The sequence below is a fragment of the Athene noctua genome, chromosome 1, assembly GCF_965140245.1.
Source record: "Athene noctua chromosome 1, bAthNoc1.hap1.1, whole genome shotgun sequence".
In the NCBI taxonomy this organism is placed as follows: Eukaryota; Metazoa; Chordata; class Aves; order Strigiformes; family Strigidae; genus Athene; species Athene noctua.
The window spans coordinates 134761840-134776109 of NC_134037.1; the positions used below are offsets into that span (position 1 = coordinate 134761840).

A 14270-nucleotide genomic window follows, 5' to 3' on the forward strand; every position below is an offset into this window, starting at 1 on the left:
AAATATTTTCCCAGGTGGAATTTCCCCGTTTGCCCAGAATTTCCAGGCGTCTGTCTGGAGCAGCAGCAATAGCTGTATCTAGGATCCTCACGACCAGAGAGTCCAATCTAGTAACTGGTGCATGCAGGCATATCAGCTGTATAGCACACATGCATACACCTGTTTGCAAAATCCCTGCCTAAACCTGATCATATGATAATAGGGTACTCTTAATCCAGGGGGCCAAGTTATAACAGAATCTTATGGCTGGATGCTGAAGGTGTGCACACTCATTTTCCATAATAGTGTTTTCAACAGTGGGGAGAAGCAGCCAGTGGAGTAACTTATCAAGGGTCATAGTGAACCCTCCAACAACAACGTTTAGACCAAACAGAATATTATTTCCGGAAAATGCACGCTTATTCATATAGGAAGCAAATAGGGAAGTCCTGTGGCCTTCAACCACCAGAGAGATGCTCACAGTGGTCTCTTCTGCTTTTAAAAACTCCACATCATCCTCCATCTCCAGAGACACCCTACTTCAAGAGAGCTGTGAATATTAACTAACATTGCAAGGATGATCTTTGGAGATGTCAAGACAATATGGCAGTCAAGATTCATGAACACCCTCATGATGGCACCTGGCTTTTTGAAGTAACAGCTAGAACTTGATCTTAATTTCATGGCTCCTCTAGTCCAACAGGCAAAGGAAAAGACTGGAACCAGAACAGACACCAAGGGACATGAGGCAATGGCTGCAACAAGGTAAAAAGGATCGGGATTTACAAAAGCCATCAATTCCAACTATTAGCTGGCCTGGTGACTACTGGTTTAATCATAGCAGCCACTCCCAGAGACAGTCATGCTCCTGTTTGCAGGGGGGCAGCTGAGGGGGCCTGCCTGTCCCGCAAATGCTGGCAGATCTCAGCCAGGGTGGCCTCGCATCCAGAGCTGGTGGCCCTGGTATCTCTGTTCATGGCGCAGAAGGGAAACTGTTTTTTCACCTTCCCCAATTGCAGGTCAGTCCTGCCAGCAGCCTCAAAGCTCCTGACCTGTTATCAGAACAGCCTCAATCCCACTGCCTAGAGAAAGCAAACGTGACTGGTGGAAAACAAAAAATATCACCCAAACACCCAAGGAACCATGAGCAGAGGCACCGAGCTATATCCAGCACAGATTTTTCAAAAGGACAAGGATTTTCATGGCTCAGCGTTCTAATTTGTTTGACCGTTTATTTCCAAGGAACACATCCAAGAGTGACAAGCTCCATTTATTTCAATGGGCAGCATATGCCAGCAACGTGAATGGCGTATGCTATAAAAGAGAATGGATGTTCTCAAGCATCCTGGAAAGCTGTCCTTTCGGCAGATAGAGGACGTGTCGGTAATGGAAGCACCGCTCTGCTCTGACAAGCAACGCCATAAAAGCAGGTTGTGGGTTCCCGTGTTTGATGTCTCCCCATGGCAGCCCTGCGATATTTGCTCAGGCTGCAAGTGAAAAACGATTTTCCTAATACCTGGCTCAGCGCTGGAGAGCCCCGCTGGGTTCTCTCGTTCTTCTGCTTTGCCAGGCCACAAGGATATCTCCTTCGGACAAGAGTGTTAGTGCTGCACCCTTGCAGACTTTTAGTGAGTACAAACTGACCCAGGCTATTTTCACAAAAGATATTACCTCCAAATGACCGTGTGACATGAATCGGAGACATTCACTCAATGAAGTGCCACCTTTCCATAAAACGCCATCACATGGCAGCACTGTTGTCAGTCTTGTCTCTTCCAACTACACCCTGAAGTCAATTCCCTTCTGAATCTTGCCTTTCCAAACCCCATCCCACCGGTCCCCTGGAAAACCCCGGGTTGTGTGTCTCTGTCGCAGATTCAGTGCCACCAGTTGCTTGATATCATTTGGTGGCCTGTGAAACTTTGCTGTAAGTCTCAGAGCAGAGAGCAGCTTTTATTCGCTATCATTAATGAATTAATTAATATTAGTTCCATAATAGGTCTTATCTAGTGAGCAGTCCGGGTCATAAGGTTTTATTGGCTTGTCAGCAAGCGCTGGAAGTCAAAACCAGCGTGATTTTCTTCTTGCTTTTCAGTGAGATGGCTGCTACAAAGGGGGGAAGTAGGGTTTTTTGATATTGAATCTTTCTCTGGCCACCTTTCATTTTCATTAAACTTATGAGGTTGCTGGGAATGAGATAGGTGTTGTGTGAGCTGCAATGCCATCCACAGGAAACCGCCCTCACTTCTCCTATACCTCCAGCCCTGGGAGCAATGTCTCAAGCTGGGTAAAGAAGAAAAGATGCTCATGGCTCCCTTACAGCCCCACAGCATGGCAAAATGTAGTCCCAGATTCTCCTCCAGGAGGTGTCTGTGCACTTGTGCTTCAAGGCCCACTAGCCTGGATTTAGCCTGCAGTAAGGCCACAGTCACACAATGTCCCTGGACGTCCATTGTACAAACTGGAGACCCTTGTTATGCCTCAGATTTTCCTATTCACTTTCTCTTCATCAGGTGCAGCTTGGAGGCTGTGGTTGCACCTTTTATGGAGAAGCCAAACCAGTGCTATGCATGCCACGGAGGTCACCTCTGATACCATTTGGGAATTTCAGCTTGTCTTGTTGCCAGTGAGGTGCTTGCTTAGTGAAGAGACCAACCGTAGGCTTGCACTGGCCATGCTTGTAGTGGGGGCTACAAGTCATAAGGCAGCCTTGCATCCATGCAGCTTCCTTTGGGACTACACTGATACCCAGAGTGCAGGTCCCCATTTGCATCACGTTGTATTCTAAGAAAAAGACACAGAGATCTTGAGGAAGAGCTTTGGTCATCCCTCCGCTGCCAAACTGGAACAATTTTCATTTCTATCAACTGCACTTTTGTCCCGTAATTTCTGATCATTTTGGGTGACCTCCACATCTGGTGGTTGGCCCCACGAATGTTGAGCTCTGGAGAATGGCATCTTCTTCCAAGTGAGTAGTGGAAGGCAGGAGAGCTCTCTGATGGGAGAATTTGGGCCTTTGTCCGCTCAGAGAAGAGACAGGCTGTCAGCTCCAGCATTTCTGACCGGCTTCTTAGGGCTAAAGATACAGAGGCTATACCCTGGCTCTCGCAGTGAGAAGATTCACAGGATCCCAGCAGGGCTGTTCAGGTAGATGCTGCAGGCCTGGCATGCCCAGGGCAGGGTGGGAACCTCTAGATTTAACATGTCTGGGAGCAGAGCAGCGGGGTAATCAGATCACCGTGGCAGCAAACAGCCCGTTATGATGTGTCAGAAATGTCCGCTCATAACCGAAGGGCATTGAGAAGCAACTGCTTGGTCTCTTCCTGGAAATTAAAAATAAAAAGCAAGCCATGTGATGACAGCATCTGCAGCAGAGAGCAAGGTGGCTTGCATGAATTAGCAGCCTGCTGGCTGTTATCTGCGGCAGCCTTAGCCAGCTACTCGTTCCATCACCTGCAGCTTCTGTGGGCTGAGGCCTCAGACTTACACCTTGAGGAGGGCTGCAAGCCAAAGCCCCCAGCACTGAGCCACAGCCAGGTAGGGGCTGGAGAAGGTCTCCTTCACAGCTTGCACCTTGACGGGTGGGATGGTGGTCATTCGATGGAATGTGACCCCGGGTCTTTCAGTGTGGAGCACAGGGACCTTGAACTGCTCAGATCCTGATCTCCAACGAGCACCTGTGAAGGTTACCAGAGAGCTGAGCTGAATGGGGATGTGCCACAGCTTCGGTGATATGCATCTCCATCTTCCTGGCAGGGTAGCTGAGGTTTTAGTTACTTCTCTTCACAGTAGCAAAGGGGTTTACTGAGTGCCTAGGAGCTCAAACACACTCTGAGCACCCAGCAAGGCCTCCCTGCTCCCCTGGAGCTTGGCAGGAGGTTTTCTGCAGAGCTGGGGACTGGCAGAGAGGTGAGCTGAGGGCACACACCTTTCAGACCCTCCCGGCCAGAGGCTGGACCACATTTCTACACTCAGTCTTCCATGGAGGGTCCTTGACAGGCCATGTCCCATGGCAGCCAAGGATCGCTTAGCCAAGCACCTCCAGAAGCCCCACTGGGATTGTGTTGGATTTCCATGAATCCATTGCTGGTCTGTAGAGTCAGAGCACCTACACAAGTGACAGGCTCCTGCTGCCTTGGAGACCTGGTGTGGGCAGGGGAAGGGAGAGAAATTCCCACATTTCCCTGGAAGGAATGTCCATGAGGAACCTCTTGCAGGCTTTCCTTTGGCTAGTGGGCCAGGTGACGTGCAGGGCGACTGTATTCTTTGCCAGAGTATCTATCACTTTCAGAAAAATTGACAAACCCCGAAATTATTCAGGCACGTTACTCATTCTTGATAAGGTCCTGTAAATCATATCAAGAGCAGAACCTCTCCCCATTTGGAGATCTCCCGGCCTGCTGCATATGTTACTGGACGAACCACAGGGCCCCCCACAAGTGTTTTCCTGCCACCTCGCTCCCGATGGGACCCAGGGAGAGGAGAGTCTCTGGCAAGACCAAGCACCCACTGAGCTGCCAGCGAGCAGCAGGACCAGCTCTGCTCTGCGCAGGAGCCCTCTGCCTCGCCCTTTTGGGGGGCTCCGGAGGGAGCCTGCCAGCACAGGCACAGAAGAGTCTCCAGGGAGGAAGATGATTACACGGGAAAAAAGTAGCTACGATCCCCATTTGATGGGAGCTGTAGGGAGGGAGATGGGGAAAGGGGGATCAGAGTGGAGAAGGGGCTGCCAGGTGTGGGGGGGGGGCAAGGTGGCAGTGAGAAGAGTCACCTTGGTCACAGGCGTCCCCTGACTCCAGCACGAAGGGGCCTGGCTCCATCCAGCCTCTGGCGAGCAGAAAAGCCAGAGACCCGTGGCCGGCTCCCTCGCCTCATTGTGTGCCGGAGCGGGGAGGGCGGGGGGCAGAGGGACCTCAGGGGGGGCCCCTCTCTGCCCCCCAGGTGCACACACCGGGATTGGGGGTGGGTGGGAGACGGGGCAGGGGGACTGCAAAAAAATAAACGTACTAGAAAAAAACCCCAGTCTGACGGTTCTCCGCACGCTTGGTGTACGTGATGCAAATTGATGTTTAAAAGCTTATTTATTATCTTGCATGGGAAATGCCAGCGGTGTTTTTCTAGATCAGTGGGTATCCGATATTTTGGGCGGGGGGGGACACAAACGACAGCGGTGGGAGCGAGCGTGGCTAGAGACTGTGTATCCAGAGGCGAGGGTTTTTATCGTGGGCTGCTCTCGACTGTTATAATTTGTGGCACAGATTCAGCGAGAATCTGATCTGCTGAAAATATTTGGGCTGTGAAAACTCCCACACTGTGACAGATGTCAAGTCCAATTAAGTGACTCGTGTCCGGGTTTCTGGCCAATAGGCTTTCCCATTAAATATCAATTTAAAAGGGAAAAAATGCCGTCCCCTTTTCCCCGAGCCTTTATCTCTTCCGACCATCTCTAGGCTGAAACCCTTCGGCACCAGGAGCGGATCCGCAGGCATCTCCGCTCTGTCTGTCTGTCTGTCTGGCCCCTGCCACCGTTCGCACCCCTCCTTGGCTTCTTTGCCACTCCGGGAGGGGGTGGGAGGAGGAACCGCACTTTTTTTTTTGTGCGTGTGAGCGTACCTTTCCCCGCACCGACGTTATCTCTCGCAGCCGCTCGGAGATTTTCGTTTATTTTGTTTTGGTTTGCTTGCCGGCGTTCGCGTTTCTTTCTTCTCACTCGAGAGATGCAGGAGGAGTTGGGAAGCTCAGGGACGGATGGGGGTTTCGTTTATCCTTTTTTCCCTCCCCCTCTCGCCAGCTCTTGAAGGACCAGAAGAAAAACTAAACCAAACATTTATTTATTCTCCGACGGCGTCTCCCCTTCCTGCCCCTCTCCGCCGGACCGCTGAATTAACAAAAAACGCCCGTTACACCCCCAAAAAATACTAGAGAAGAAAGGAGGGAGCGACGCATTGTTACCCCGACCCGCGGCGTGCCTGCGCGCCGGGCCGCGGAGAAACAAAGCCGGCAGCAGCTCCGCGCCCGGGGCTCCGCGCAGCGCGCAGCGGCCGCCGGGCTCCGCGCCCCGGCCCGGGAGCGGCGGGGGCGGGCGGCGGCGGCTCCTCCGTGGGCCGCGGCCGGGAAGGAGCGGCCGAGGGGGCGGGGGAGAAGGGAATAATCCCGGCTGGTGCTATCGCCGCGACCCTTTTGTTATTTATCGCGATCGGGGAAGAGGAAGGAAGAAGAGAGGGGGAGACGGCACTTCGCAGCGCGGTTTTTGGGCGCCCCCCCCCCCCTTCCCGTCGCCCTCCGCCCCCCCCCCCCAAAAAAAACCCACCCGACTCGCAGCCGCTGCCGGTGCGTGGCAGCCCGCTGCCCCGAATTAACGGGCGGAGGCTGACTTTGAGGGGGGAAAACGGTTTTTCTCCCCTGATGCATCGTAAGTAACTTAAGTTGTTATTTATACTCCGCAAAGAAACACGGCGGGAAGATCTCGCATCTCTGGAGCGCTGGAGGCCGCGGCGAGGGATGAGATCTGCCTTTCCCCATCCGAGCAGGACACTTTTCCGCTCGTAATTCATTTGATTTTGATTTTTTGTTGTTGTTGTTGTTTAATTTTTCCATGCTCCGCTCCCGGAGGGTCAATTGAACTGTAAAGAAAATCGCCGAGGGGGCGAGGGGACCCGGAGAGAGAGGCTGTCCAAAGGACTCCGCCGAGGTAAGCAGCATTAACCAGATCTCCCTCTTCCAGGTAGCACGGGCATGGGTTTACTGAAAGAAATAAAAAATAGGAAGGGGGGGGGAAGAAAAAAAAAGCCTCTTTCCGGCTCAGCTGGCCAAAAGTCAGCTTATGGATAAACCCAGACCAAAGGGGAAAATTCAATACATGGAGTAGAGAAACCTTTAAGCAACTTTCTCCGGGAAGCACCGCTGTAATTTGCCCGTTTTGGTACAATCGCCCTGCAAATCCTCCCGCTGGTAGTGGGCTCTCGCATAACCCCCTCGGCTTGGCTCTCAACTGAAAGGTGATTTTAAACCTTTTCTATTTTTTAATTTCCCCCCCCCCCCCCCCCCCCCCCAAGAGATGGCTGGCCCCTGACCTGCGCTCTGGCCGGGTTTCTCCCCTGCCTTGTGGGCCTGATTAACGCTCCGGATTAAAAATAGCAGTGGACGCGTTTCCCATGGCCCCTGCAAGCGGCAGCCCCTGCCCGGGGAAACAAGAACTCCCCTCGCTTCCCCCCTCCCCGGGCCTTTCCCCCCGTGCCCCGCCACGCGTGTCCGCGGCTCACCCCGTGGGGGGGGAAGCTCGGATCTAGCCCTGCCGGGAAGTCCTCTCCTGGCCGTCGTTTAATGTCTATTATTATTGTTGTTATTATTATTATTATTATTGTTGCTTTTAACTTCTTCTTTCCTAACCGGGTTTGAGGCCCGAGGGGACTTTGCCTGGAAACTTTAGATACAAACACTTGACCATCTGAACTGAGGGGGACGCGCTGTTCCCTCCCCACCCCAGCCCTACACACACACACACAGACACTCGTGTCCAAGGTTATTCACGAGTTGCCTGATGTATTGTTTTATTACATACCGGCATGTCCACGGACGCGCTCGGGTTTGTATTGCTGTCTACATGACAGATGGTGCTCTGTGAGGCCGCAAGAAGATACGATTCAATTTTCTTTTGAAAGGCACGTCCGCATTTATTTATTTATTTAGCCTCCCCCTTCCCCTCCCGCCCCCCCCCCCCCCCCGCCCCGTTTTTTCACGCAGGGAGGGGAGAGGAGGGAAAATTTAAAGGAATGGAAAAGTTGGGTCGTTGCTTTGAGGGTTTTGTTTCTTTTTTGAATCTCAAGCTTAAAAAACCGGAGCGTCTCCAAAGAACTGAGTGGTGGCAAATCGCTGCCCGCACAATTAGCAGCAGGAAAGGGAAAAAAAAAAAAAAAAAAAAAAAAGAGAAAAGAAAAATGAAGAAGAGCAGAGGAAAGAGCCAGGGAGGGGGAGAGCCCAGCAGATACATCAGATTCTGTAGTTTTGATTGGGGAAATAAATTTCCCCATCGGCCTTGTTATGGTTGGGGGGCCTTGAGCTGTGTCTGTACAAGCATCATGTCTGTAACCCGGATCCCAGAGAGAGCTACCGAAGGAGAAATGGTTCAGCAGATTGGCAAGGGAGGAAATACGCTATTAAAATTCGGGGGGGAAAAAAAAAATTAAATTAAAAATCGACCTAATATTGAGCCACTATATATGAGCTTGTTTGAAAAAAAATATAAATCTTTTATTGCTCTGCGGGCCTGTTCCTCCGGCTGAGCAAGCCCGGGGAATAATGGAAGAATATTGGGTTGCAGCTGCCGCCAGGCGCTGGGAGCGGGACGGCAGATGTCGGGGCGTCGTTCACCCCCGGTGTTACTCGTCGCGGTGCTCCCCGGAGGAGCAGCGACCGGCCCGGCTCTCCCGTTGCTCCGTCCGCGGGCGGAGCGGGGCCGGGGCGCGGGGACCGGCGCGTCCCCCTCTCCCTCCCCCGCCCTCCTCCCATCCCACATTCTCCCGTGCCGGTGCCGGTGCGCTGACCCGCTCTCTCTGCTTCTCTGTCCCGGGAAGGCTCCTCCGCCCCCCGCCAAGATGATGCTTAGCCCGGACCAAGCTGCCGACTCCGACCACCCCTCCTCGGCGCCCTCCGACCCCGAGTCCCTGGGCGGCGCGGACGCCCGGGCGCTCAGCTGCTGCGTCTCCGACCCGGAGCCCGCGGAGGGCGGCGGCGGCGGCGGCGGCGGCGGCGGCGGGGAGGGTCGGGGCGGCGGCGGCGGCGGCGGGGAGGGCCGTGGCGGGGGCCGGCCGGGGCTGCACCCGCCGCCGTTGAGCCGGGAGGAGAAACGACGGCGGAGACGCGCCACGGCCAAATACCGCTCGGCCCACGCCACGCGTGAGCGCATCCGCGTGGAGGCCTTCAACCTGGCCTTCGCCGAGCTGCGCAAGCTGCTGCCCACCCTGCCCCCCGACAAGAAGCTCTCCAAGATCGAGATCCTGCGCCTCGCCATCTGCTACATCTCCTATCTCAACCACGTCCTGGACGTCTAGCGCCGACCGACCCCCGGGCACCCCCCCCTGCCGCCCCCCGCCGCCCCGGCACCGGCCCCGGCCCGACGGCAGAGGGGGCCGCCCCGGGGTGGGCGGAGGGGGGGGTGTCCGTCCGTCCGTCCGTCCGCTCGCCACGGGGGCTTCTCCCGCACGGCGGCGGCGCGTTCGGGGAAGAGAAGTGTAAAACCGGATCGTTTCTTCGTAAAAGCGGATTGTTTCTTCAGGCTGTCAAGTGCCCCTTTATATATATCCAAAAACATCTACTTGTGACCTTAAACGTGTGACCCATGGGTGCAGTTACAAATAACTATTTTTTATTTATGGTAGAAGGAGTCGACAATTTATTTTTTTCAAGATTTATTTATTTTTCAGAGTGGTGGCAATTTTACTTTGGATACTTTGTGCCAATTGGTTTCTATAGTCGGGTGTTTACACTTTCTCCTGTGGAAAATTATGTTTAACTTTATGAGTGTTTGTTGGGATCAATGCAGTGTTCCTTTCCCTTCTCTCTCTTTTTTTTTTTTTTTTTAATTCATTTTCCCCCTCCAATTATATTGCACTTGTGTACTACAAAGCTCCCCTTCCTCCCTCTTTATAAGTATATTTTATATATATCAAGGCATTTGTTCTTGACCCTTTTTCTTTTTTTTTTTTTTTTTTTTCTCGTGTGGGATCGACAACCACTAGCACTTAATTAGGAGAGGTTTTTTTTAAACTTGTTGTTATTCTGATCTATAGTTATGTCTGAAAAGTACTTTGCAAATCGTTTATAAGGGAAGTAGTTTCTTTGTGGGTGTATATGTGCGTGTGTGTATACATGCATGTGTGTGGGAGTGAGCGTGTGCGTGTATGTGTGTGGTATATTTTTAGGAAAGGACATTTTTCCTAAAAAAAAAAAATGAAAAAAAAAGAAAAGTAAATCCAGGACTGCTTTCCTTTGTGACAACCAAAAAAATTCTATAACCTGAAAATGTTTCATGTTCTTTGCTGTGAATCTCTTAAAACAAGAAGCGCATTTTAGGGACGAAAGAGAAAAAGAAAAAAAAACCACATCTGCTATCCAAAGATTTTAGTCTTTTTCAGGGTTTTTTTGTGTGTCTCTGTTGCTTTATATAATGCAATATTTTGTAGTGAAAATAGATAAATCTGGTTTCTATCTGATGCGTTTTTCATATCTCTCATGAATGGTGAGCTGTTTTGCATATAAATAAAAGTATCGAATAAAAGCTGTTTTTTCCTAATTATTATTCCCTGTTGGTCTTTCCATAAGACGGAGATGTGATGCCCTTATGAATAAGGAAGGCGAAAGCTCCTCAAGCCGTGGGCAGGGAGAAAGCTTCAACAGGTTACCTGCCTCTTCCCGGGGGGGGGCCCTGGTCCCGCTGCTCTCTCTGCCCAGCTGCGGAGGGGCCACAGGGCCGTCCCTGTGGCTGCCTCCCGGTCGCATGGCGACAGGCAGCTGGCCGCACGTTTCGAAACTTCGGGCTGTAAAATCAAAGCCGACGCTTGCAAGCACCTGTTCTGTCACATCACTCTTCCATACCTCCAACTTCACAACCCCAACCTACATGTTTCGTCCTGCCTGAGCGCACCGTTTTTTCTTTCTCTTGTTTCAGTTCGGTTTTCAATTCCTCTCCAGCCAGGTCCAATTCTACTGAAACCAAGTAAAAAATCTTGAGCCCCTTCCCTATTTTTGGATGCCTCAACCGCACTCCTTTATCCGAGCCTTCGCTGCCAAAGCTTGTCATTTGAAACACAGCACAGATACAGACTCAGTAACAGACAGGGTACTTACTACCCGAGTACCGTGAGACCTCTGTGCCATCTCATTTATTAAATCCTTTTCTTGCTTACTGCAAGGGGTTAATTTTACCTATCATTTGAATATCGCCATTGACACGGGCAGCTGTGTCGTCCATTGTTGCTTGCTGGAAAGATCAAACCTTCCCCCCCCCCCCCCCCCCCCCCCCCATTTTTATGGCTGACACTTTGCACAGTGGTTTAATTAAGTGTGGGCTTGACCAGCTGAAAAGCTCCATGCAGAAAACCTGTCAGAGAGGCTGTTAATTCCACTTTCTACCAATGCACGCTTCCCATGTCCCGAGGGAGCACATGCAGGTTTGATAGCTCGATGCACAGTTTTCAAATCCTGCATCTTTCGGGGCTGAAATAACTCTGCCAACTTTGGAGCTGATTTTCTTTGGGACCAACTTGTTTCTTTGGTTCTGTCAACACCTGGACGCTGGGTTGAATTTGATGCTAATTGCCTGAGTGATGTTATAAAGCCTGCTACCCAGCATGACTTTGTGCTACCAGTGTTCAGGAGGACTTAGTTAAGAAAAAAAAAAACAAAAAACAAACATATTATTTTCTTCTTGAGCGTGGGAGCGCATGTTTTAGGGAAGACAGCACTTTCATTACCTTACTGTAAGGTACTGTGGCCGCAGACAGTGGTGGCTGATTCAAGCACACAGTCTGTGGGATAACAAGGTGTGAACCCAGCAGCCCCCCTGGCCATGCTCCCCCCTCTCTGGGGGTCTTACAAACACCTCAGGTCACAGGCTGAGAGGTGCTCAGGCTCAGTCCATGCAGCGAAGATGCTGTGGACCGAGCAGCAGTTCTTAGCCCAGGGTTTTGAGCTCCCAGCCACAAGATCTTGTGCCCAAGTGATGAGCCAGCGATCCCCCAGCGTTGGGAGCACAGCTTGGGCTTGGAAGTAAGAATATCCTCTGGGTCATCCCATTCCTGCCATCCCCTGAGACATCAAAGAGCCAACATGCAATCAGAGAGAAGGTAGGAAGGGCTTTGCTTTGGATGGCATCCACAGGATCAAGTCTCAAGTCTAACCTGCAAAAGAGTCAGTGCACTTCCAGTTGACCTGGAGATATGTCCTTTTCTTCCAGAGGTTTGTGTGATGAAATAAATTGCCCTGTCTCACTTCCATCTGCTCACCTCCTTGCTTATATCCTCTCACCACCATAATATCATCCCAACCACTTCTATTTTTCCCGCTGGCACCAAGAAGGAAACTCAATTCTTATCTAGCAGCTGATGACTGTTGAATTCAACAAAATGTAGGTTTTGCTCCCCCATCCCACCCCTTTTTTTATTCTTGAGAAAGATCTGAGTAGTGTGTATAAACTATTATACAAGGCTGATGCAATAACAAGGCTCCACAGCTAAACACTCAAAAGTCTGGATTGATGAAGAATGGGTAAACAACTTCAACTCCACCTCATTGCGAGTCTTCATTAGATAGCAATAAAGTCTAATTATATAATCAAAGTTACTCTGCCTACGCCTACATTCCCTCAGTGATACAGGAACGAATGACCTCGAATGACAATGTTATAGGAGGAATGGGGTGGAACTGCTCAATGGAAGTTTATGTCATGCGTGGCCAATCCAACAATTGGCAGGGAAGAAACACAGAGGTAATAATTCCTGGTTTTTTTAGGGACTAAAGCTAAGATTAAAGCTACATCCAGATACTTTTATTTCACGTTTAGAGGAGCTCATCCTACCATGAAAGAAAGCATACTCCAAGACAGAGAGGGCAGTGCCCTACCTCTGGACCTTTAGCTGAGGCTAAAAGAGGTACTTTAAGCCTAACTCAATCCGATGTATAAAACACTGCATGGAAACCTCCAGCACTGACAGAGAGGGAGTACTTCCAATGGATAGATTTAGAATACCCCAGTACGAGGAATTTCCAGTGCACCCTTAACATAAGATGGTAACACCTACCGAGACACATTTGCAGACCGATACGGACACACACGGACATGGGGCGCAATACGCATTCACATCGGTGTCGTTAGGAAACGGGACATCCAACACATTCATCTGAACCCTGGAAACAGTTCCCTGACCCAGGGCACGAGGACAGAGAGCAAGCCAAAAGCAACTCCTACTAATAATGGTACTGATTTCCGCAGGGCTGTACAGCTAAGGGGGAAACTTCTATGAGTATCACGTACTATGCCAAGAGATTAAAGGATCTAGAGCACAAAATACCCCAAAATATAGATTTGCATTTATGCTGCTCTTAGATACACGTATACAAAAGGAAGGCTTTCTAGACACGGACCACCACTCACCAGCAAAGTGCCTGGTACACGTGTGTTCAGGATCATGCCGCTCACCAGCCACAAAGTGGTGCCTTATTGCTTGTGTTAAAAAGTGGGCGAGCCAGGTAGGATATTACCACTGATGCTTATGGCAGAGAAATTCTGAGGGTCTTGGATGTGATTTGATATCTTTGCTGTATTTCTAGCAAAGACTCTGTGTGTGCGTGTGTGTGTGAGAGAAAGAGGTGGGGGGGTGGGGAGCTGAAGAGGATGTTGTATATGAAATTCAACAAAGAAATGGATCTTTTCCATTATATAGCCAAGAAGAAATACCAGTGACATTCTATCTATCTATTCACGTATCTATCCATCTAGCCATTCTGTAACCCAATTAACCCAGTCCTTTTAGGGTGAATAAATGTGTTCTAATATCAGCCATTATTTTTCAGTACTCTCAGTTTATTCTCCAGGGTGGGACAGATCAATAACCACAATAGCAACCGACCCAAAAGGAAAAGGCAATCTCCTGGCACTTCTTATTTATTTCTTCAGAGGCGATTTTGTTTTTCCTGCCTCTTTCCCTGGTGACGGATTTTGCCTTTCCTGCCCAGAATGGCCGTGTTGTTTTATCCTGGGCTCTATTTGCATGTGGGCTTCAGATTCGTCTTTGGCTCCTTGCATGGTTTGGGATGAGACCCTCCCGTCCCCAGAGAGGGGGGCAGGTGTTGCTCCAGTCGAGCGAATGGAACCAAATTACAGGACCGTCTGTCGCCTCCTCTGGGAGCCGGCGGAGGGAGGGGAAGAAGGGGAGGGGAGCGGGATGCCGTATGACAGAAAAGAAAAGCAGAACATCATACTGATGCCGATAAGAGCCTGAAAACATGAGTCACCCCAGCCCACAGCCCCACCCAAAACCAGGCAGCAGCCACCTGAAAGAGAAATGTCAGGAGCAGAGACAGAAATAAATTGAGTCACTGGGCTGGAATAACTCAGGCTTAAAATGAAAGAGAGCTCAGGCCCCATCCACTTTCAGACACACCAGCGCAGGCACAAAGTTGGGCCAGCTAATGCCGCTTTTTTCTCAGCTCCCTGCTGCACACTTTGATGTCTCCTCCTCTGTCCCTCCCGAGCAGGCTCCTCTGCCCACTGCTGCTCCCCACCACCTCTATACACA

At 50.8% G+C, this 14270-nt stretch overlaps 1 protein-coding gene and 1 long non-coding RNA gene across 3 annotated transcripts in view; one reads left to right on the forward strand and one right to left on the reverse strand.

Moving 5' to 3' along the window:
- Positions 1-5188: 5188 nt before the first annotated feature.
- NHLH2 (nescient helix-loop-helix 2) lies at positions 5189-10211 on the forward strand. The gene is made up of 2 exons (XM_074927858.1): positions 5189-6667; positions 8550-10211. The coding sequence occupies exon 2, from the start codon at positions 8571-8573 to the stop codon at positions 9024-9026; it is 456 nt and encodes a 151-aa protein (XP_074783959.1). The 5' UTR covers positions 5189-6667; positions 8550-8570; the 3' UTR covers positions 9027-10211.
- A 3426-nt stretch (positions 10212-13637) lies between these two features.
- LOC141956504 (uncharacterized) overlaps positions 13638-14270 on the reverse strand; it is a 51302-nt gene continuing 50669 nt past the window's right edge. For both annotated transcript variants that reach the window (XR_012632922.1, XR_012632923.1), the window contains exon 3: positions 13638-13873. This is a non-coding gene — a long non-coding RNA (uncharacterized LOC141956504). The remainder of the gene's footprint in view (positions 13874-14270) is intronic.